The sequence below is a fragment of the Peromyscus maniculatus genome, chromosome 15 (assembly GCF_049852395.1).
Source record: "Peromyscus maniculatus bairdii isolate BWxNUB_F1_BW_parent chromosome 15, HU_Pman_BW_mat_3.1, whole genome shotgun sequence".
Taxonomy (NCBI): domain Eukaryota; kingdom Metazoa; phylum Chordata; class Mammalia; order Rodentia; family Cricetidae; genus Peromyscus; species Peromyscus maniculatus.
Window position 1 is genome coordinate 56,251,449 of NC_134866.1, and position 21,706 is coordinate 56,273,154.

General features: G+C 39.5%; 1 protein-coding gene and 1 long non-coding RNA gene across 2 annotated transcripts in view; one reads left to right on the forward strand and one right to left on the reverse strand.

The window, feature by feature from the left end:
• Nucleotides 1–21,706, reverse strand: part of Fam81b (family with sequence similarity 81 member B) — a 68,386-nt gene that overhangs the window by 4,894 nt on the left and 41,786 nt on the right. Inside the window, exon 7 of the mRNA XM_042261788.2 lies at nt 17,225–17,331. Coding sequence (XP_042117722.1) covers nt 17,225–17,331 — 107 coding nt within the window. The remainder of the gene's footprint in view (nt 1–17,224; nt 17,332–21,706) is intronic.
• LOC121822866 (uncharacterized) lies at nt 3,609–20,151 on the forward strand. Its single transcript, XR_006064166.2, has 3 exons — nt 3,609–3,822; nt 7,529–7,645; nt 19,617–20,151. It is a non-coding gene; the product is annotated as an uncharacterized LOC121822866 (long non-coding RNA).

The following is a 21,706-nucleotide window of genomic DNA, read 5'->3' on the forward strand; positions in this document are numbered from 1 at the left end:
TTTGGATTCATACTTAAAAAACAGAAGCATCAGTGAGTATGTTAGCACACAGCTACAATGACAGCACTTGGGGGGCAGAGGCTGGAGCTTGTTCAGAATTTCAAGGCAAGCCTGGTCTACTTATTAAATTGTATAATAGACATGGCTAAATAGTGAGACGCTGTCTCCAAACACAGGAGGGAAGGGGGTGGATGGGAAGGAAGAGAGAAAAACAACAACCAAAACCAGTACTACCGATCATTTCTATTTAGACCAGTGGCCGTCAACTGCGGGAGGTGAAGTAATGTCTGGAGACATTTTCATTGCCAGCACTGGGAGGTGCTGTTGGCATTTAGTGGGTAGAGACTAGGGCTGTTCCTAAGCATCCTCCAGTGGCACACAGCCAAGAATCACACAACTGAGCCATCATCAGCAATGCTAAAGGCTGGAATCCTGACTTGGATCCCAAAGCAAGGGATAGGGAAAGGAAGTTCATTAAATTCTCATCTTCATTGCATCTAAATTTTCTAACATTAATTTCTGAAACACATAGAAAATATATCTTGATTCAGATGAGTCCCACAACAACGAAGAACATGAAATCAGTTTCTCTTCTTAACAGTGTCATAATTTCCAATCTCCTGTGCAGCCAGCTAATTGTTGTTAGATCTCAGACAAATAAGACCAATAAGTGTTAAGTGGACAAAACCATTTGGGCTGACAGTTTCTTCTTTTAAGAATGCTTCCTCAGTCTCTTCTGCTCTCATTCATTCAAACTTGTCTGTTGGTAAACACCATTTTAATAGAAGTCTCTTTTCTGACCATCCTGAGAAAGAGGACCCTTTACCTCCTGTGACATTCGCTTACCCCGTGTCTTAACTGTTCTACTGCTGTGAAGAGACATCATGACTGTTACATAAGAAGACATTTAATTGGGGGATTGCTTACAGTTTCAGAGGATTAGTCCATTACCATCATGGCGGGGGCACACATGGCTCTGGATAAGTAGCTGAGAGCTACATTCTGATAGAGAGAGAGAGAGAGAGAGAGAGAGAGAGAGAGAGAGAGAGAGAGAGAGAGAGAGAGAGAGAGATATCCTGGACCCAGGAAGGCTTTTAAAACCTCAAAGCCCACCCCCAGTGACACACTTCCTCCAACAAGACCACACCTACTAATCCTTCCCAAACAGTTCCAATGACTGGAGTCTAAGCATTCAAACACCTAAGCTTTGGGGCCATTCTCATTCAAACCACCAGACCTCATTTATCAAAAATTAAGTAGGCATAGCTTTGTCATTTTTATTTCTGTGTCTTCAATTCTGTTACAATGGTCTGTGTGTGGGGCCACCCCACCCCCACATTTCCCCAGGGTACTCTTGGGCAGGAACAGCAGGAAATATTAGATAGAAAGATAGCTAGAGAGAGACAGAAAACAAGATAGCCTCTGGAGGGACTGTATCCTTATCTGTCAGGCCCTGTCTCTGCCAAAGGGCTTTTAAAGGAATGCCAAGAGGTGGAGCAAAAGACCTCCCCCAAGCATAGCCAAGTGCAGATCATCTCAGACACCTGGTGACCATGCATGTGGTCAAGCCATCCCCAAATGCAGCCTTTCTGTGCAAAGCAAGCTCAGATCTCACTAGGAAACCTCTGTGCATCCCAACAATTCCTTCTTAATTTTTTAAAGAGCCCCCCAGCCCCCATCAGATAGACTGAGGTCTATCTTTAGTCGTTCTCCATGATTATTTCTTCCATTACCCATAGGCTAGAAGCTATCAAGAGAAGGTCGCTCGTCATTGACTTTCAGCCTCTGGTAGGAGGGAGTACTGAGCTTAACTTAGCTCTGGCCCAGGTTCCTATTGCGCTTACGACCACCACAGTGATCTCCATAGCTGCCATACCTCCCAGTACAGGAGTCGGGGATGATAGAAATGTATATCTTTTTTGGAATGGGTCTTAAGATGTCTATAACAACTTTAGCTGTGCCAAGCCCTGTTTCATCTAAAACTCTTGATGCAAACTGCATCCAATAAATCAGCTTTATGCCACTCCGGTTCATTAATCTCAACATAATTCTGGTGTAAACATTACCATACATATTTACAACTCTCTTAATTGAACTATTATCACTATACATATTTATACCTTTTTGCTAGTTTACATTAAGCATTTAGACTCACATTCAACATTTACACTTTTCACAAACTCACATTCAACATATACTTATTTATATTTCTTACAAGCTTATAGTCTTAAGGAAACTCTATAGGACTACCTTAGCAAATATACTTCTTAGAACTATTAGAAAGACTCACACAATATCCTTATGCCTAAAGCTTATTCTATCCTAATATAAACTTACATTCTACAGGACTACTTTCTTAGCAGCACTATTTATCACACTTATATTTAAGAGAAACCTATAGAACTATTAGAAAGACTCTCTTAACAAGACAGGAAATATGCAAATAATTTCTAAAGTTCAGAGTTTATAGTCAGCTTTGATATCATTCTGAAAGTTCTTGAGAGTTTGAAACAAAAGTCTAATTCTTTAATGGCTCTCTCAACCCTGGGATTTAGTGAGTTCTGTTGCTAAACAGTACTTTATGCATTCCAGATCTTTTATAAACACTCTATGAAGAGCTATTTCAATTTACAAACAAACCTGAAAAGGAAGAAAAGAGATGAGGAGAAAAACCTCCTAAGGGGCATTCTGTTTCTGGATTGCTCAGATAGCAATTTTCTGTTACAGCAGTAAAGCTACCTTGCTTTAGGCTGAGGGTGAAATTACCTATGGAACTGTAATAAAACTCTTAGCAAAAACTTCTTGTGCAACTATCAGGCAATATAAGGCACTTTTCCAAAGGAGCCTGTATCTTCTACTTGGTCAAAAATGGCACAGCTCTGAGCTCTGTTCCATTTCAGTTTGTATTTACCAGTGATGAAACCTCTGTCCCAAACTCCTCGGCAGTCTGAGGGTCTCCTTATTCCCCTACTATCCCCAGACTGCAAGATAGAACCTCAATAGCAGGAAAATTGGTTTAGCTCCTTTTTACTTCAGTTCTTCTGTTCCACACTCATCACCAAACTCTTAGACAATTTTTCCCTTCTTAATTTTTTAAAGCTGTTTTAAGTTTACCATGAGCATTTTTAATGATGTCAATGTTTCTCCCTTGAATCTTAAGCACAACTGAATCTCATAAGTTATTTTTCACACCTGAAGCCATCTTGCAGTGTAAAGACCTTTTCCTATTGTTTTCTAAAAGTTTTTAAATGACTTGTTGATAAACAGTATTAGCATTTTAATTATCTCCTGTGAGGCAAGTTGTTTGTTCGCTCTCACCTTTTTGGGAAGTTAATCTAAGCTTTCTAGTAGTACTTAGGAAAGAAGCTTCATTTCATTTCAAGCTGAAAAAAACAAGAGTTTCGGGTGGTACTGCCATTTTTAGCAGAAAAACTACATTTCCCATTGTGCATTTCTCTATATCTGCCCACTGTTCCATTAGGTACTATCTTTCAGACTTCATTTCCCAAGGTGCCTTTCTCTACATTGGAACACTACTACAAACTACCTTTCCCACAATGCCTCTCAGGTCTGACACTTGTAGTTCCCTTTACACAGGGAACGTATAGTTTCTGCTTTTAGCACGGGAAGTTTGAGCCAAGCTTTTTGCTTTTTCACCATGGGAGATCGAGAGATTTCTGCTTCCCTGAGCTAGTGTTGCTAGGTGTTCTTCTTTCTTGACACGGTTGCCAAAGCTGAGTGTACCTGCTGTCTTTTTGTATGGGCAGGTCTTTTTGTGCCTGAAGCAAAATTCCCTCAGGGCTTGCTCTTCTGAGTTACCAGGTTAGTGAAAGAATGAAAGCACTTGAAACAAAGCTTTTCCCAGCCCTTTTGGAGAGCCTTTTCCCGGATACATCTTTGTCCCGCTTGTTCCTTCCCCGCCAGATGCAGAGCTTCAGACGTCTCAGACCTCAGCTTTGTTCCTTTGCTAACTGCTTCTGGAGGTAGGGGCTTCTCTCCCCACTGAAACAAAACTTTTTCAGAATGGTCCTTTCCCTGATAGAAAAGAGCTTTTCTCCTGGATAGTTGTCATGGCTTTTCTCCTCCTCCAGCTACAAAGCCGCTGACGCCACAGATGCTGCAGACAGCTCAGCTTTACTGCTCTCTCTGCCTGACTTTCCCGTGTCTATGGCCAGGTTCTAGATGCAGGGGGATTTCTGGCTACCGTCCAAAGTAACTGCTGTTTTTCCTGGCTTGAAAGAAAGACAGAACTTAGCAGAGAGGTTTTGCCCTGTTCCAAGAGCTTTGTTTGTTTGTTTCTTAGAGCAAATCACAGGTGATTTCCCATACTAATATCTCCAGGTGAATCTTATTTTTGCCCTTACAGAAAGAAAATCTGAGAAGCAAAGACCTGAAAAGCTTTTTGGTTTTTTAGAGCAAGAGTAAGTTTTTCCCAAGAAAGCTTTCAGTTTTTGAGAGAGAAAGACCACCACATTCTCCCAAAAACTTCTGTCAGGGAAAATTATTTCCCCAGCTGCTGGACTTAGCATTTTTGCTGTCCCCAGGCCAAAGCTTCCACTGTGATATGTTTTCTGCCCATTTTCCCCTCTTTGATCTTTCCCAATTTACATTCATAGCCCCATAGTTAGAGAATTAGAAACCTAGTTTGTCTGTCTTATATTTATCTTACAAACTATATTCCTTACTCTAAATTTCTTCCTACATTATTTTCCTATTTTTTTATAGATAGAATTTTAAGAGAGCAAGGAGAGAAAAACCTTGATAGAGAAGATCCTAAGCTGCAGCTTTCTTTGGACATGCGTTCAGTACCCTCCTTTTTTTCTTTTTCTCCTGAGGATAAAACCCCCTGCCTCATTTGTCATTTTTCACTACAAAACCAGACCGTGCCAACTGCTTTCTGGCAGGGTCCAACCCCCACTTTTGCCAAGTACCCTGAAATTTTTTTTTTGTCTTTGTCTTAATCCCTGTTCACTGGTGCCATCTGTGTGGGGCCATCCCACCCCTACTTTTCCTACTTTTCGGCAGGAAATATTAGATAGAAAGATAGCTAGAGAGAGACAGACAGAAAACACAGGACAGCCTCTGGAGGGCTGGCTCCTAATCCATCGGGCCCTGACTGTCTCTTTGAAAGGAATGCCAAGAGATGGAGCAAAAGACCTCCCCCAAGCACAGCCAAGTGCAGATCCTCCCAGACACCTGGTAACCATGCACGTGGTCAATCCATCCCCTAATACAGCCCTGCTGTGTAAAGCAAGCTCAGATATCACTAGGAAACCTACATATCTGTGGACCCCAACATATCTGTCTATTTTTATCCCAGAACCAAACTGTCTTTATCACTGTAACTCTATATAGTATTATTTGAGGTCAGGTAATACCTCAAGCATTGTTTTTATTCTTTAGGATTGCACTGGCTATTTGTGTTCTTTTGTGGTTCTCTATGAATTCTTGTATTGATTTTCCTATATCTGTGAAATGTGACATGGGGATTTTGATAAGTTTTGCATTAATTCTGTTTAATATTGATTTGATAGTATAGACATTTTCACAATATTAATTCTACCTACCCAGGAGCATGAAATAATTTTTTTATCATTTACCTTCTGTGATTTCCTTTTTCAACATCTTGAAATCTTTGTTGTAAAAGTCTTTTATTTCTTTAATTAGACATTTTCTTAAATACTTAATTTTGGAGGGAAATATTTTTAATTGAAAAAAAGTTTCCATACAATATATCCTGATCATGGTTTTCCATCTCTCAACTCCTCCCAGATCCTCTCCACTTTTCCACCCACCCAACTCCATGCCCTTTCTCTCTCTTTCTAGAAAACAGGTATCTAAAAAATCCCAAACAAACCATAAAGCGCATACACACACACACACACACACACACACACACACACACACACACACACCACAAGAAACACACACACAGAGAGACAAACACACACATAGACAAATACACACAACAACAAATTCCATAAAAACACAAAATTAGAAACCATAATGTACAAGCAAAAGGCTATAAAACAAAACAAAACGAAAATGTCCAAACAAAGCAACATGAGACAGAAAGTCTAAAACAGTACCATTGAGTTTGTTTTTTTGCTGGCCATCTACTGCTGGGCATGGGGTCTATACTTGCATGTCGTGAATACACCCGGTAAGTTTTCTTCAGTGGAGAAAACTACTTTTTTTTTTGCAAGTGGTTGTCAATTGGAGACAGCTTCTTGGCGAGGCATGGGAGCTTATGCCCATTTCCCCTCTATGTTGGCACCCTGTCTAACTTGAACCTGTGCACGCCCTGGGCCTGCCTGTTGCCATAGTCTCTGTGAGCTCATTTATGTGTCATTTCTGTTGTGTCTGGAAAACACTGTTTCCTGGGTGTCTCCCATTCCCTCTTGCTCTCAGAATCTTTCTACCTCCTCTTCCATGTATTTCCCTGACCCCCAAAGTGAGAAGTCTGATAAAGACATCTCATTTAGGACTGAGTGTTCCAAGGTCTTTCACTCTCTGTATTTTGCCCAGTTGTGGGTCTCTGTGTTAGTTCCCATCTTACTGCAGGAGGAAGCTTCTCTGAATGAGGCATTGATCGATGGGTAGCAGAATGCCTTTCAGAGACATTTTATTGCTATGTTCTTTTAGCAAAATAGTAGTTTGGTTTGTGGGGAACTTATTTTGAATGGATTATTTCCCCTAATTTCTTTCTTGGAGAGTAGCCTATTTGTATAGATGAAGGCTAGTTTTTTTTTTAAAGTACATACTGACTCTGTATCTTGCAACAACCTTTCTGTAAGTGTTTACTATAAGATCCACGGGTTTTCTAGTGGACTCAATAGTTTTCTAAAGTAAAGACTCCGACCCTTGTAAGTTGGGATGGTTTGAATCCTTCCTGCTCAGTTGTTGTCCTTTTGTGTGTCTCTTTTTCTGGTGTTGTAGCTAAAACTGTGAACACTGTGTTTTGGGGAAAATGGATAAACATTATTGATCATTTCGGATTTTAGAGAAAATGTTCTCATTTGTCTCCATTTGATATAATGTGGGCTACAGGTTTGCTTCATGTAGCCTTTATTATTTTGAGGTATGTTCCATCTATTCCTACCATATCCAGAACTTTTATCATAGAGGCACATTGAACTGTGTCAAATGCTTTTTTAGCACCAGTTGAAATAATTGTGTGGTTTCTGTCTTTGGGATTGGTGTATTATATTAATTGACTTACATGTGTTGAACCAACCTTGTCTTTCTGGGATGAAGCCCACTTGGTCACAAGGTGTAACTTTTTTGATGTGTTTCTGAATTCTGTTTACAAATGTTTTGTTAAGAATTTTTGCATCTATATTCATCAAAAAAATTGGTCTGGGTTCCCTGCTAACCCAAGGGCTGTTCCTGTCAGGGAAACAAATAGGCTGATGGTGGATCCACATTTCTCCTTCTGCTCCTTCAGATCTAATCCCCCAGTTTTATCCTCAGCTTTAGAGCAACAAACCTGATGTGATCTCTCTTTCCTCTCTGACCCCACCCCCAGCAGATCACAAAGATCTTCTCCCCGACCTCCCTTCTATCAACTCATTCCATTATCCCAGCCTCCTACACCAGCAAGCATTCACAGGGAATATATCTGCTAAGCAGGCCAGGGAAACAGGTAAGCCAACTGAAGACCTTCACCACTCCCTCCCACCTCCCCTCCGGACCCAAACCCCCAGTCTCATTCCTAGCTCTGCATCAGAACAGCAGGTGCACCTTCTTGTCTCCCTCCCCACATCTCCTGTGGATCCCACAGACCATCCCCGCCTAACCTCCCTCCAACTCTAGCAGGCACTGCCTGCTAACCCATAGGCCACACAGAAAACCAGGTAGGCTGCCTGCAGAGCTCTCCCTCTGTTTCCCCAGCTCTAACACATCAGTCTCATTTCCAGCACTGCAGCAGAACACCTGTGGCAGCCTTCCCTGCACCTCTGTCCCGTCTCCTGTGGACCCCACAGGTTGCCCCCTTCTAACCTCCCTCCCCACACTCATTGCTTTGTCCCGGACCCCAATCCCAGACCTCCTGCTCTCCCAAGGGCTTCTCCTTCTCCTTCCAGGGATCAAGTAGGGTGATAGTGGATCCACTCTGCTCCTTCTGCTCCTTCAAACCTAACCCCCCACTCTCATCCTCAGCTCCGTAGCAGAAGACCTGCTTTGGTCTCTCGTCCCTCTCTGACTCCATCTCCAATGGATCACAAAGACCTTTTTCTTCAACCTTGCTTCTCCCAGCTCATCCCTCTATCCAAGCCTCAAACACCAAAGGTACTATGTTTGAACACATCAGCTGAGCAGGCCAGGAAAACAGGCAACACCCAGGCATCACAGGGAGGAAGCAGAAACCAAAAAACACACATACAACAAAGACAAATCCAGAAATCAGCAACTAGACCTTTAATCATCTCAAACCCAGCTGCCTAACTGCCAGCATAAAAACACAATCAATAACAGTTAGGGAGAAAAATTTTTCTCCACTAGAGCCCAGCTATCCTACCACAGCAGGCCCTGAATACTCCAGCATAGCTGAAGCACAAGAAAAAGACCTTAAAACTAACCATATGAAGATGATAGAGGTCCTTAAAGAGGAAATAAATATACCCTTTAAAAAATACAGGAAAACTTAACAAATAATTGGAGGAAATCCAAGAAAACACAAACATTGGAGAGAATAAAGCCATTCAAGACCTAAAAATGGGAATAGAATTAATAAAACACAAACTGAGGGATTTCTAGATATGAAAATTTAGGAATTTGAACAGGAAACATAGAAGCAAGTTTCACCAACAAAAAACAAGAGTTTGAAGACAGAGTCTCAAGCATTAAAGATATGATAAAAGAAATGGATACATTGGTCAAAGAAAATATTAAAGAACACATCAAAAAGATTATCCACCATTATCAACCAGTCTTCATCCTAGAGATACAGGCATGGTTCAATATATGAAAATCAATACATGTAATCCATCAGATAGACAAAGTGAAAGAAAAAAAAACAAACCACATGATCATGTCATTAGATGCAGAAAAGGTCTTTCACCAATGCCCCTTCATGACAAAAGTACTGGAGACATTAAGGATACAGGGGGCATACTTGAACATAATAAAGGTAGTTTACAGCAAGTCAATTGCCTATATGAAATTAAATAGAAACTTATAGCAATTCTACTAAAGTCAGGAACAAGACAAGGTTATTCACTCTCTCCGTCTCTATTCAATGTAGTATTTAAACTTTTAGCTAGAGCAAAAAGCCAACCGAAGGAGATCAATGGGATATTAATTGGAAAAGAAGTCAAAGTACTTTTATTTGCAGATGATATACATGACTCTAAAAATTCCACTGGGAAACACCTACAGCTGATAAACACTTTCAGCAAAGTAGCTGGATACAAGACTAACTCACATATCAGTTACTTTCCCATATACAAATGACAAAGGGACTGAGAAAGAAATAAAGGAAACAACACCTTTCACAACAGCCTCAAATAACATAAAATATCTCGGAGTCAGTAAAAATGACATTCTTTTGATCTCTAATTTTACTAATTTGCATTTTCTACTTTTTTTTGTCAGATTTACTAAGGGTTTGTCTATTTTGCTAAATTTTTCAAAGAACCAACTCCTTGGTTGAGTTTGTGTACTGTTCTCTTAATGTGGTTGATGTTTTGTGTACCTGAATAAACTTATCTGGGGGTCAGCGAACAGAACAGCCACTATATTAAACATAGGTTTAGGCAGTGGTAGCACATGCCTTTAATCCTAGCATTCCAGAGGCAGAGATCCGTCTGGATCTCTGTGAGTTCAAAGCCACACTGGAAACAGCCAGGCATTGTGACACATGCCTTGAATCCCAGGAAGTGATGGCAGGAAGCAGAAAGGTATATAGGCATGAGGATCAGGAACCACAGGCTTTTTAAAAGCTTTTAGCTTTTAACAGCAGTTCAGCTGAGGTCCATTTGGATGAGGATTCAGAGGCTTTTAGTCTGAAGAAAAAAGATCAGCTGAGGAATTGGCAAGGTGAGGTTGGATGTGGCTTGTTCTGTTTCTCTGATCATTCAGTGTTCTCCCCAATACCTGGCTCCAGGTTTGTTTTTATTAATAAGACCTTTTAGAAATTCATGCTACATCTTAATCTCAATTTTATTAATTTCTTCTCTAATTTTTATTATTTCTTGTTTGTCTACTATGTTTGGGACTAGCTGCTTGTTTTTCAAGAGTTTTGAGGTATATCATTAGGTTATGGGATTCTTTAATATGAACACATATTGCTATACACTTTCCTTTTGGGACTACTTTGGCTGCATCCTAGAGCTTCTGATAGCATGCATTTTCTGTTCATTTGTCTCTAGGAATTTTTAAATTTCCTAGAGAAATTTACCCAAAGTGTGTTGTTTATTCTCCAAATATTTTTGTGGTTTCTGTAATTTTTCAGACTGCTGACTTCTAGTTTTATTGTATTATGGTCTGGTAGGAAACAAGGAATTATTTCAGGTTGGTTTTTTTTTTCAAATTTATTTTGAAACTAAAAATTTCTGTGTAGCAAAGGGAACAATAAACAGAGTTAATAGAGAGTAGGAGGAAATCTTCATCAGCTACATTTCAGACAAGGGGCTAATATTCAGATTTTACAATGAATGGCAGGAATTAAATACCAAGGAAATGAAACTGTCAAACAACAAACAGGCAAATTATCTAAATAAACAGTTTTTTAAAAAAAGAAATACAAATGGTCGGTAGCTATTTTTAATATATTCAATATCCTTAGCCATTAGGGATGGCTATCAGCAATAAATCTGACAACAAATATTGGAGAGGACATGGAGAGAAAAGAACCTTTATTTGCTGTTGGTAGAGGGTGCAAATTAATACAGCCATTGTGGAAATCAGTTTGTCAATTTCTTAAAAAATTAAAAACAGGACTACCATATGACCAAGTCCTGGGCATATCCAGAGAATGCCATACTCTGTCATAAGATGTCTGCATCCTTTTGTTTATGGCTGCTTTACTCATTATAGCAAAGACTTGGAATCAAGCAACTTTTCTTCAACAGATAAATGGATAATGAAAACTTGGTATTTATGTAAAATGGAATGCTACTGAGCTCTAAAAAAATGAAGTTAAAATTTTTGTAGGAAGATTAATGGACTTAGAATGTATGATATTAAGCAAGGTCACATGATCTCAGAAAGAAACTGCATGTTGTCTCTCATATGCAAAATTTAACCAATAATAAATGCATATATGTAAACAAATGTACATATGGGTGCAGTGTAATAGAAAGAAAGAAGAACAATGTAAATATAAGGGGGTGATGAAGAAGGACAAGATGCAGGTAATGGACACAAGTTATGAAAGAGTGTATAAAGCTCATTGTTTTTCTAGTTTTGATACTGTCATGGAATTTTTGGTTTTGGTAGTAGATAAATGTATAAAGTATATTCAATAGTGAAAATACGAAATTTAATGTGAAGTTCTACAGTGTCTGTTCCCAATGCTTATTCTAACTATATGAAAGTCCACTGAGATGTATAGACTTTGAGTCTGGTTAATTTGGGTATGTGACATTTTTATTTATTTGCAAACCTTTTTAATAAGTTTTATAAAATACCTTATAAAATGGACAGAAAAAAACTTGTCAAGCTATTTAGAAACCTAATATGCTTTTACTTTCATCTTCTTTTCTCTGTCTGGGGGAAGTAATTAATTGTTATGGTTTAAAGGGACAGTAAGTCCCAGGTAATCAATAATCTTACAACTCAGAACTGAGACTTTAGGCTTACTTTTGCTTGTTATGAATGTTAGCATTTGTTCCCTTATCACATATACAGACAGTATGAATGTGTCTCTGAACAAGAAAACAAAACCTATGCCCAAGTAGCATCTTCTGGAAGGGTGTGTTGCTAGTTGAAATTCTGAAATTAAAATAAAGCCCAAAACAGAATTTCTATTGTGACCTTTATTAAGGCCAGCCTTCAACAGGAGAATGACTTTCCTGTTAACATTGGAAATCAGACTCCATCTGCTGGTAATATATAAAACAGAACAGCATTTTAAAAAGCATTTTCCTTCAAAGATAAAGTAAAATAAGTTTGTGTAAGTTTTTGCTTAGAGTTTTCTCTAACATCATGAATATGATTTGCCCTAATTCTGTAGATTATAGAAGTAATAGTTAAAAATTGCAATATCATTAATTCATGTGTATGACATTTACAGTTTAGTTACCATATCATCTAGACTACTGGATGTGGGAGTAGTTCAACCATAAGTAGATAGATAGATAGATAGATAGATAGATAGATAGATAGATAGATGATAGATAGAGAGATAGATAGTAGATAGATTATACCATAGATAGAGAGGTAGATGTATATAGAGATAGACAGACAGATATACAGATAGATGATAGATTATAGATAGACAGACAGACAGACAGACAATAGGTATGTTGGTAGGTAGATGGCCCTTTTAAAATTTTTCTTAAAAGACAAAAGTCAGACTTTTAAATATAGCCAGAGTCCTCGGTAGGACAATGCAAGCTACTCATTTTGTTCTTGTTTAATTTTTATGTAGATGAAACAAAGGCTAACTCTCACCCCCAGTGTAGTTCTAGGAAGACTTAATTGGAACTGAAGGTACAGCAGTGGCCAGCCAGAGCTGTGGTGAGGCCAGTGGTGCAGATGCCTTGGTTATGGTTGGCATATTTAAACCACATAGCTCTGTTCTGAGTCAGTGTTACCAGGGCCACTAACACCCCAAATGCAATGTTTTGCAATGTCTTTCCCTAAACAATTCATTGAATGCACGTTTTTAGAAGATTTAAAAGTTTTTTTTCCCCAGTTTTTTGAGACAGGATTTCTCTGTGTAGCTTTGTGCCTTTCCTGGATCTCTCTCTGTAGACCAGGCTGGCCTCGAACTCACAGAGATCAACCTGGCTCTGCCTCCCGAGTGCTGGGATTAAAGGCGTGTGCCACCACCACCCGGCAGTTTTTTTTTTTTAAATTCAGACTGTGGCATTGACAAATTGAATTTAAATTAAATTAAAAAGAAAGAAAAGAGAAAAAAAAAAAAGCAATGGATTGTTGTGAACTTATAAACATAGAAGATACTTTCACTTTTTGTAATTATATTTTTTACATGTGTATGGTAGACTATGTGCTATTTCTTTGAAGATTGAGTCAGTTTTGAACTTCATGTCAGAAGTGAGAATTTAATTCTAACAAATATATTTTTTCTCCTTAGTTCATTCCTTTAAGTACAGTTCCCTTAAATTAATTTATGTTAAGAGGCAGGGATGTGTTACTAGATTAGGCCCTGGGTTTGATCTCCAGCACTATACCAAATAAACAAACAAAAAGCTAAATCAATGTCTTAGAGGCATCATGTACTGATAGTAACTTTGGAGTTAGACACTACTTGTGTGATTTGGGCTGGCTTCTTCAAAACAATAATTCAAAATGTCCTGTCTTTTGGGTAGTGATAAGACTTGCCATGAAGGGCTAGGTGTGCTGCGAGTCTTGAGGGCCTAGGGCCTGATAGGTTTCTGTAAAGGAGTGCTATGTTTTTCATGTCTGTCCATGTCATTCGACACTGATTGACTCTTGTTTTACCTGTGTTTAGCTTTTCACTTACCTATGCTTTCTTCCCACCTGTGTGTGTCTAGGATAAGTTACACATGTAATTCTCAAAGCTCCCCCATTCATTCATTGGCTTCCTGTTGTGTTTGAATATGTGGTGTGCTAAGTAAACAAAGATGGGTGTCACACAGTCCTGTTTTGGAAACTTTTCAATTTTCTACCACGACACCATTTTTGAAGTTTGGTGATGAGACTGGACTTCATGCTTTTACATTGCTGACCTAATGGCCTTTTCTTTTCTTACAAATCGCTGTCTGCTAAGCAGTGAGAACTACTCAGAGAGTGACTGCCCCTGACAAACGGTATTAAAAGATGGCTGCTTCTCATGATGGGTATAGTTTTGCCAAATAAGTATTAAATTATTCACTAGGGATATTTCTTTGCTGAACAGCTGACTAAGCTGCCTTAGGAAGGAGGTGGCTCTGGGGAACTCCCATGCCTGTGTCTCCTGTTAGATCTAGTAATAGGTGGCAACATGGTAGGCATCACCAGGAAGACCACACACAACATGGAGGCTTCTAAGTTCAATTAAAATATGTTCAACTGACAGAAAAATTTGTTACAGTCTCTAAATGTGAAGTTGCTTATTTAAATTTAGCCTTAAGGTCACTAAAATATTTTAGTTGAAGCCACGTCTCTTGTTCAGAGACATTGCTTCTTTTAAGAAGAGAAAAGCAAAATCCATACATAATTCACTCAAAATGTAAATGTATACTCAAAATGTCTCAGCAGTCTAACATCAGCAGTGAACAGCATGCTTTTGGAAAGCTGCAGAAGTACTTCCTGTTGTTTAAAAGCAGCTTTGACAGATGCTGAAATCTAATACACCAGGGTAAAGCAGAGATGCTGTAAACAGCCAGCCCACCTTACTTTGCATTTATTCAAAAGCATTTGTAACACACACCTCAGTCAAAACGATAACAGCCCTAATGGGAAGGAACCCTGTGAGTTGCTAAGAAAATGATTTTAAAATTTTGATGCAAAATTTGGCAATTAAGAATAGTCAAATCACAGAAAAAGGAAACTCAAACACTGAAGAGGATGGACATTAAAAACACACACTTTTTTTCGTCTGGTAGGCTGCAAACATTGCAAGGGAAGCATGCCTGGTTCTGATGAGAGCATATGGAAAGACCTCTGTGTACACTGCTCATAAAATACTATTTAAGACAGAAACTTATAACCAGTTACCTGTGTACAAGTTCACTGAGATGTAGACTTTGGGTCTGCTTAACTTCACTGTATGCTGTTTTTTTATTTGCAAGTTCCTTATAATAAAGTTTTTAAAATACATATTTGACCTAGAAAGTATTATTTTACCATGCTAATTAAATCTTAAAGTTAATGTGCAAAGTAATAGGCTTCACTATGGCATTTTTGTACTTAAATGTCATTATACTTTGGGTTTTTGTTTTTGTTTTTGTTTTCCAAGACAGGGTTTCTCTGTGTAAGCCTGGCTGTCCTGGAACTTGCTCTGTAGACCAGGCTGGCCTTGAACTCACAGTGATCTGCCTCTGCCTCCTAAGTGCTAGGGTTAAAGGTGTGCTCTTCTTATTTATGCCTGTCCTTCGCTCTTTTTCCCTCCTCTTTATGGTCTCTTTCCTCCATCCAAATGGTCTTCCTTCTGCTGTCACAGCGCCGGATTCCATTATCTCCTCCCTCTTTCCACACCTGAACACCTTTTCTTCCTTATCATTGCGCCCTTCCTATTTCCTGACCTGAAAAGCGTGCATGTGCATGTGAGCACACATACATGCACATGAACACACACACACACATATGAACACACACACACACACACACACGAACACATGCACATACACACACTCTCTCACACACACACACTCTCACACACATGACCACATGAACACACAAACACACACTCACACACACTAACACATGCACACATACACTTACACACACCACACACCCACACAGACACACTCTCACACACATGTGCACACACCCAGATTTTGCATATGACAGAAAATATGCAACGTTTGTCTTTCTGAGTATGGCTTATTGCACTTAACATAATCATCTCCCATTCCACTTCCCCATAAATTTCATGATTTCATTTTTTCTTTACGACTGAAAGAAACTCCACTGTGCATGCACTATATTTTCTTTATCCTTCATGTACTGATGGAGATCTAGTCTCATTTCATTTTTTAACTGTTGTGAAGAGAGCAGTGATAACCACGAGCATGTGAGCATTTCTGTGTATCTTGACTGAGCACCCTTTAGGTGTATATACTCAAGAGTGGTATAGCAGGTTCCTAGGGTACTTCTATTTTTAGTGTTTTCAGGGACCCCCATGCTAACTCCCATAGTGGCTACAAAAGTTCACAGTTTAAATTGTATATATAGAAGTGTTTGCACTTTCACTTTTCCTTAATCTGAAAGTAAAGGGATTAGATCAACCACATAGCTGCTTACCGAGTAGTCTCATTGGATGGGAGCTTCCGAATCTGAAAATGTCATAACTTTGAAGAAATGGATATTCTCCCTTTACTTGAGAAATCTATGTATCCAAGTTTTAGCAATAACTCACCTATCATCATTTTTAGGGTACACACATTTCCATTTTAACATGGTGAAAGTAAAGTGCATTCACATTATGGCACATTATAGTTCCCTAGCTTTGGTTTGGAGGTACAAAATGCCATGGTGTCTCTTATGGTCAGTGGGAATACAAAAGGCATATGGAGAATGGAGAAACATGGTATTTTCAGGTAGTGTGGGACAGAGAGAGAAAAGAACAAGGTACAAAGAATGGTAAGACAGAGTATCCATGTAACTAGAATTTTCCTTTGTGCTCTATTCCTGGGACACAATGGTCATTTAAACAAGAAAGGAGCCTTGAGAATGATGGCAGTCATTCAAACACTTGTTTAATCCTCTTTATTACTTCCTCTTTAAGTAGGGGAAAATTCAGTTTGGAAGGGGTAAAGACCAGTTCTAGAAAGGGCAATGTAAAGTAGCAAATGCAAGGCCGTGGAGGAAGCATAAATAAACCAAAATTGTTTTAAAGCACATCAGATAATTTTTCACAATCAACTTGTGTCCAGTAGAACCTTACATTGATATATTTTAATATAATATTGGTAAAAAAATTAAAATTAAGCTCTAGTGAGTGTTAGAGTGAGTTTTGCATATCAGCCAGTATGCAAAGAAAACAGCTAAATTAATATTCATGGGCTGTTGAGATGACTCAGTTGATAAAGGTGTTTGGCACCAAGCCTGATGACCCAAGTTGACCCCTGGGATCCACATGGTGAAAAGAGAGAATCAATCCTATGATTGCCATGCACACCTTCATAAATAAATAACTGTAATAATTGGAAATTTAAATAATTTAATTATGTTAAAATTAAAATTCACATTTATTCTCTTATGAACATTGTATAAATTACCTTAGTGTGGAATGTCTTCTGAGTTGATTTGCTACTTTATTTCTTGTCCAGGCTCAAATTCCTGGAATACGTTTTATTTATTGCCAGTAATTTTATTATACAAACTTTTTTGAAATTCACTGAACAGAATTTAAAATCATCTATTTACTTACTTGAATTCCAAGAGGTTCATTTCGTGTCGATAATCTCCCTGGACCATCTTTAAGTTTGAGGTGTGCTCTGAAGTAGATGCCTCTATCTTTCCTAAGAGCTGCGTTACCTAAGGGAAGAACAAGATGTCTGTGTGTGAGAGGAAAGCCACCAGCCTGCATGCACACATGCACACACACACCATTTCTTTCTAAAGAAGCCTAGAGCTCATCTGAATTAGAAAATGATTCACTTGCCAGGAGACCAAGTCAGTCATCCTCAGACCTGCTACACTCCTATTACCCCAGACCCAGTTCTCAGGGTAGTTCTTAGCACTGCAATAGAACAACAGCTGCAGCTCCCACCACCACCACCCATGCCTCATGTAGATCCCATAAACCATCTCTCCCTGCCCTTCCCACCACTATCCCCGACTCCGGCAGACACTCCCTGCTCAACCACAAGCCACGCCTGCCAGAAGAGAAGTAGGCTGTCCTTGTACCTTCCCCACTCCTCTGTTATCCAAGAACCAATTCCCAGGGTTGCCCCTTGTACCGGAACAGAACACCACGGGCAGCTTCCCTTTCCTCTGTCCTTGCCCATGTACATCCCTTGGACCATGTCTCCACAGCCTCCCCTTCCCACAGCTTCCAACACCAGCAAACAGCCCCACTGCCCTATAGAATATTATTTTAAGACGTGTTACAATTGTTTATGTTGTGGAACATTTGTTTAATGATGCAAAGATGTGTTGCATTCTTTTATGCTACATTTGTTTAACTCTGTAAAGCTGTGTTACTGTGCCTGTCTAAAATACCTGATGGTCTAATAAAGAGCTGAATGGTCAATAGCAAGGCAGGAGAAAGGATAGGTGGGGCTGGCAGAGAGAGAATAAATAGGAGAAATCTGGGAGAAAAGATCAAGTGAGAAGGGGAGGAGAATATCAGGGACCAGCCACGCAGCTACATAGCCAGCCATAGAATAAGAGTGAAAGTAAGATATACTGAAGTAAGAGAAAGAAAAAAACCCAGAGGCAAAATATAGATGGGATAATTTAAAGTTAAGAAAAGCTGACTAGAAACAAGCCAAGCTAAGGCTGGGTATTTATAAGTAAGAATAAGCCTCTGTGTGCAATTTATTTGGGAGCTGGGTGGTGAGACCCCCAAAAGAGTAAAAGAGAAAAAACAACTACACCCCACCCCGTGAACACACCAACAGAGAGCCAAGTAAAACAGGCACAACACTCAGCCAACACACTCTCTGAAGATCCAGAGGAAACAGAAGCCAAGGAATAAAACTCTCACCCAACCAAGACAAACCTAGAAGTCAGCACCAGACCTATAGTCACCCCAAACCCAGATGCCTAGACACTACTAGCATTCAGTCCACCTCTTGGGGACGTGGCTAATACCTTGGCCCACTCAGAGTCCTAACAATGCCAAGAGCTCATTGCTATGTGGTCTCTCTGCGCATTTGCGAAGTTCCCTCATAAAAGGTGAGGCCCTGCCCACCTTCTCTCTCTTCTTCTCTCCTCAGCACTCCCTGCTCTCTCTCTCTCTCTCTCTCTCTCTCTCTCTCTCTCTCTCTCTCTCTCTCTCTCTCTCTCTCCCTGGGGTGGCTGTCTATGTAGCTAGCAAGTAAGTCTTTGTCACTTTCAATCACTAACTCAGGTAAAATTTATCCTTCTCAGAGCTCTGCTTCTGCTCATTCACTTATCCTTCTCAGATCTGATGATGTTTGATGACCAGAGACCTTTAGATTTGCCAGTTAACAGCTCTCTCCCTCCTCCACATTAGAGAGGGTATGGAATCTTCCCAGCCTTTTGCTATGACACCAAGATATAAATCTGTTCCAGTTGTTTTACAAACTTGCAGATTCCCACACAGGTCCACCCCCCCCCCCATGAGACTCATGTCAAGACAAACCCACAGGGGGTCCTCCAGATACACCAGCTCCTGTACCAGCTCCAAGGATGACAACTGGATGAATATTGGCAGGTTGACTTCACCCACATGCCTACTCATAAAATCTCCATTATCTCCTAACTAGTTGACACTTTTACAGGACAAATAGAGGCATTTTCCACCCCCAGAGAAACAGCAGATGTGATGACTCAGGTACTCCTGAAGAATGCATCATCCCTCAGTTTGGTGTGCCATCTCCCCAAGCTCCTGGGACTTCACTGCTGATACCACCTCTCCAGGCTCAAGTGGGCACCTTCCCAGCAACCAGAATCTGGTTTTACAAGATGTTCCAATGAAGGGCACATCTGCTCTCATGTCTCATTCATTCACCCTTGCCTCTTCTGTACAACCAGGGAACTTCTCTGTTCCATGCTTTCTGGCAGTCATCACTCTTCCCATGGTTAGCCCCACTCACGGAACCAATGATAACAATCTATTTTTTTTCTCCTAGCAATCTGCCTTCTCAGCTCCCTCAAGGAAGAGATGCCTGAGGTCTCCATGATGACAGCTAATTGAATGCTCCCCGACTCCCAACTTCTCCCTCTCCACTTCATCACAAATCAGCAGGAAGCAGTCTTGAGAATTTGGCACCCCTCATTCCTGCCATCCATAACTTACCCTTTTTATAATGATCAAAAATGAGGAATGTTAATATTCAGACTTGCCCCTTGGTGGCTTGGTCAATATGCAGGCAATACCTTGTCCTGCTCAGGGCCCTGACAACATCATGCACTCATTGCTACATGGTCTCTCTGTGCATGCATGAAATCCCCTCATTAAAGGTGGGCCCACTGCTCACCTTCTCTCTTTTCTCTCTTCTTCTCTCTTTAGCCCCCTGCCTGTTCTCTTTCCCTCTCTTCCTCCCTCCTTGTCTCTCTCTCTTTTCCTCTCTTTCTTTCTCTTCCCATGAGGCAGCTCTGTGCTCCCTTTTCCTCTCCTCTCTCCCTTCCCTCTTCACTACTAATAAAACTCTCCATGTGAACACCATCTGCATGGTGTGAGTGACTTTCTGCTGTGCCCTTTGGCTCCACTCACCAAGGCTGCTTGCCTTGCCTTTTTATAATACAATAGACACCAGTGTAAGAACAGTCAATAACAGCCAGGGTAGTATGTCTCCACCAGAGTTCAGCTATCCCACCACAACAGGCCCTGAATATTCCAACATAGCTGAAACACAAGAAAAAGACCTTAAAATCAACTATGATGGTTTTTTACCAAGATGGTTTTGACCAAGATGATAGAGGTCCTTAAAGAGGAAATGAATAAACCCCTTAAAGCAATCCAGGAAAACAGAAACAAACAATTGGAGGAAATGAATAAATCTCTTTTAAAAAGTCAAGAAAAAACAAACAGCTGTAAGAAACAAATACAAGTGTTCAAGACTTGAAAATGAAAATAGAAACAATAAAGAAAACAGAAAATGAAGAAGTCCTGGAAATGAAAAATTTAGGAATGTGAACAGGAACCATAGAGGCAAGATTCACCAATAGAATATAAGAGATGGAAGAGAAAAATCTCAAGCATTGAAGATATGATAGAATAAATGCATATATCAGTAAAAGAAAATATTAAATCTAAAAAACTCCTGACACAAACATCTAGGAAATCTGGAACACCACAAAAAGACCAACTCTACAAATAATAGGAATAGAGGAAGAAGAATTCCAGCTCAAAGACCCTGAAAATATTTTCAACAAAATAATAGAAGAAAATTTTCCTAACCAAAAGAAGGGGATTCTATAAAGGCACAAGAAGCATATACCAAATAGATTGAAGTAGAAAAGAAAGTCCCCTTGCCACATAGTAATCAAAACAGTAATCATACAGAACAAAGAAAGGATATTAAAAGCTGCAAAGAAAAAAGACCAAGTAACATATAAAGGCAGACCTATTAGAATTACATCTGGTTTTTAAACATAGACTCTAAAAGCCAGAAGGGTGTAGGAAGACATGCTGCAGACTCCGAGAGACCACAGATGACAGCCCAGACTATTATACCCAGTAAAACTTTCAATCTCTATAAATGGAGAAAATAAGATAATCCATAAGTCAAATTAAAAAATATCTGTCTATAAATCCAGTCCTACAGAAGGAGTTATAAGGAAAAAATCCAAATCAAGGAGATTAACTACATATGTGAAAATACAGGAAATAGTCTCACATCACAAAACCAAAAGACGGGAAGCATACACACACACACACACACACACACACACACACACATATACACACAACCACCACCACCTCTAACAACAACAACAACAACAAAATAACAGGAATCGACAATCATTGTTCATTGATATCTCTCAACACCAATGGCCTCAGTTCTCAAATAAAAATACAAAGATTAACAGAATAGATTTGAAAACAGTACTCACCCATTTGCTGCACATAAGAAACACACTTCAACATTAAGGATAAACATTACCTCAAGTAAAGGGTTATAAAAAGATATATTCCAAGCATATGGACTTAAGAAGCAAATCAGTGTACATTTAAATATCTAACAAAATAGACTTCACACCAAAATTAATCAAAAGA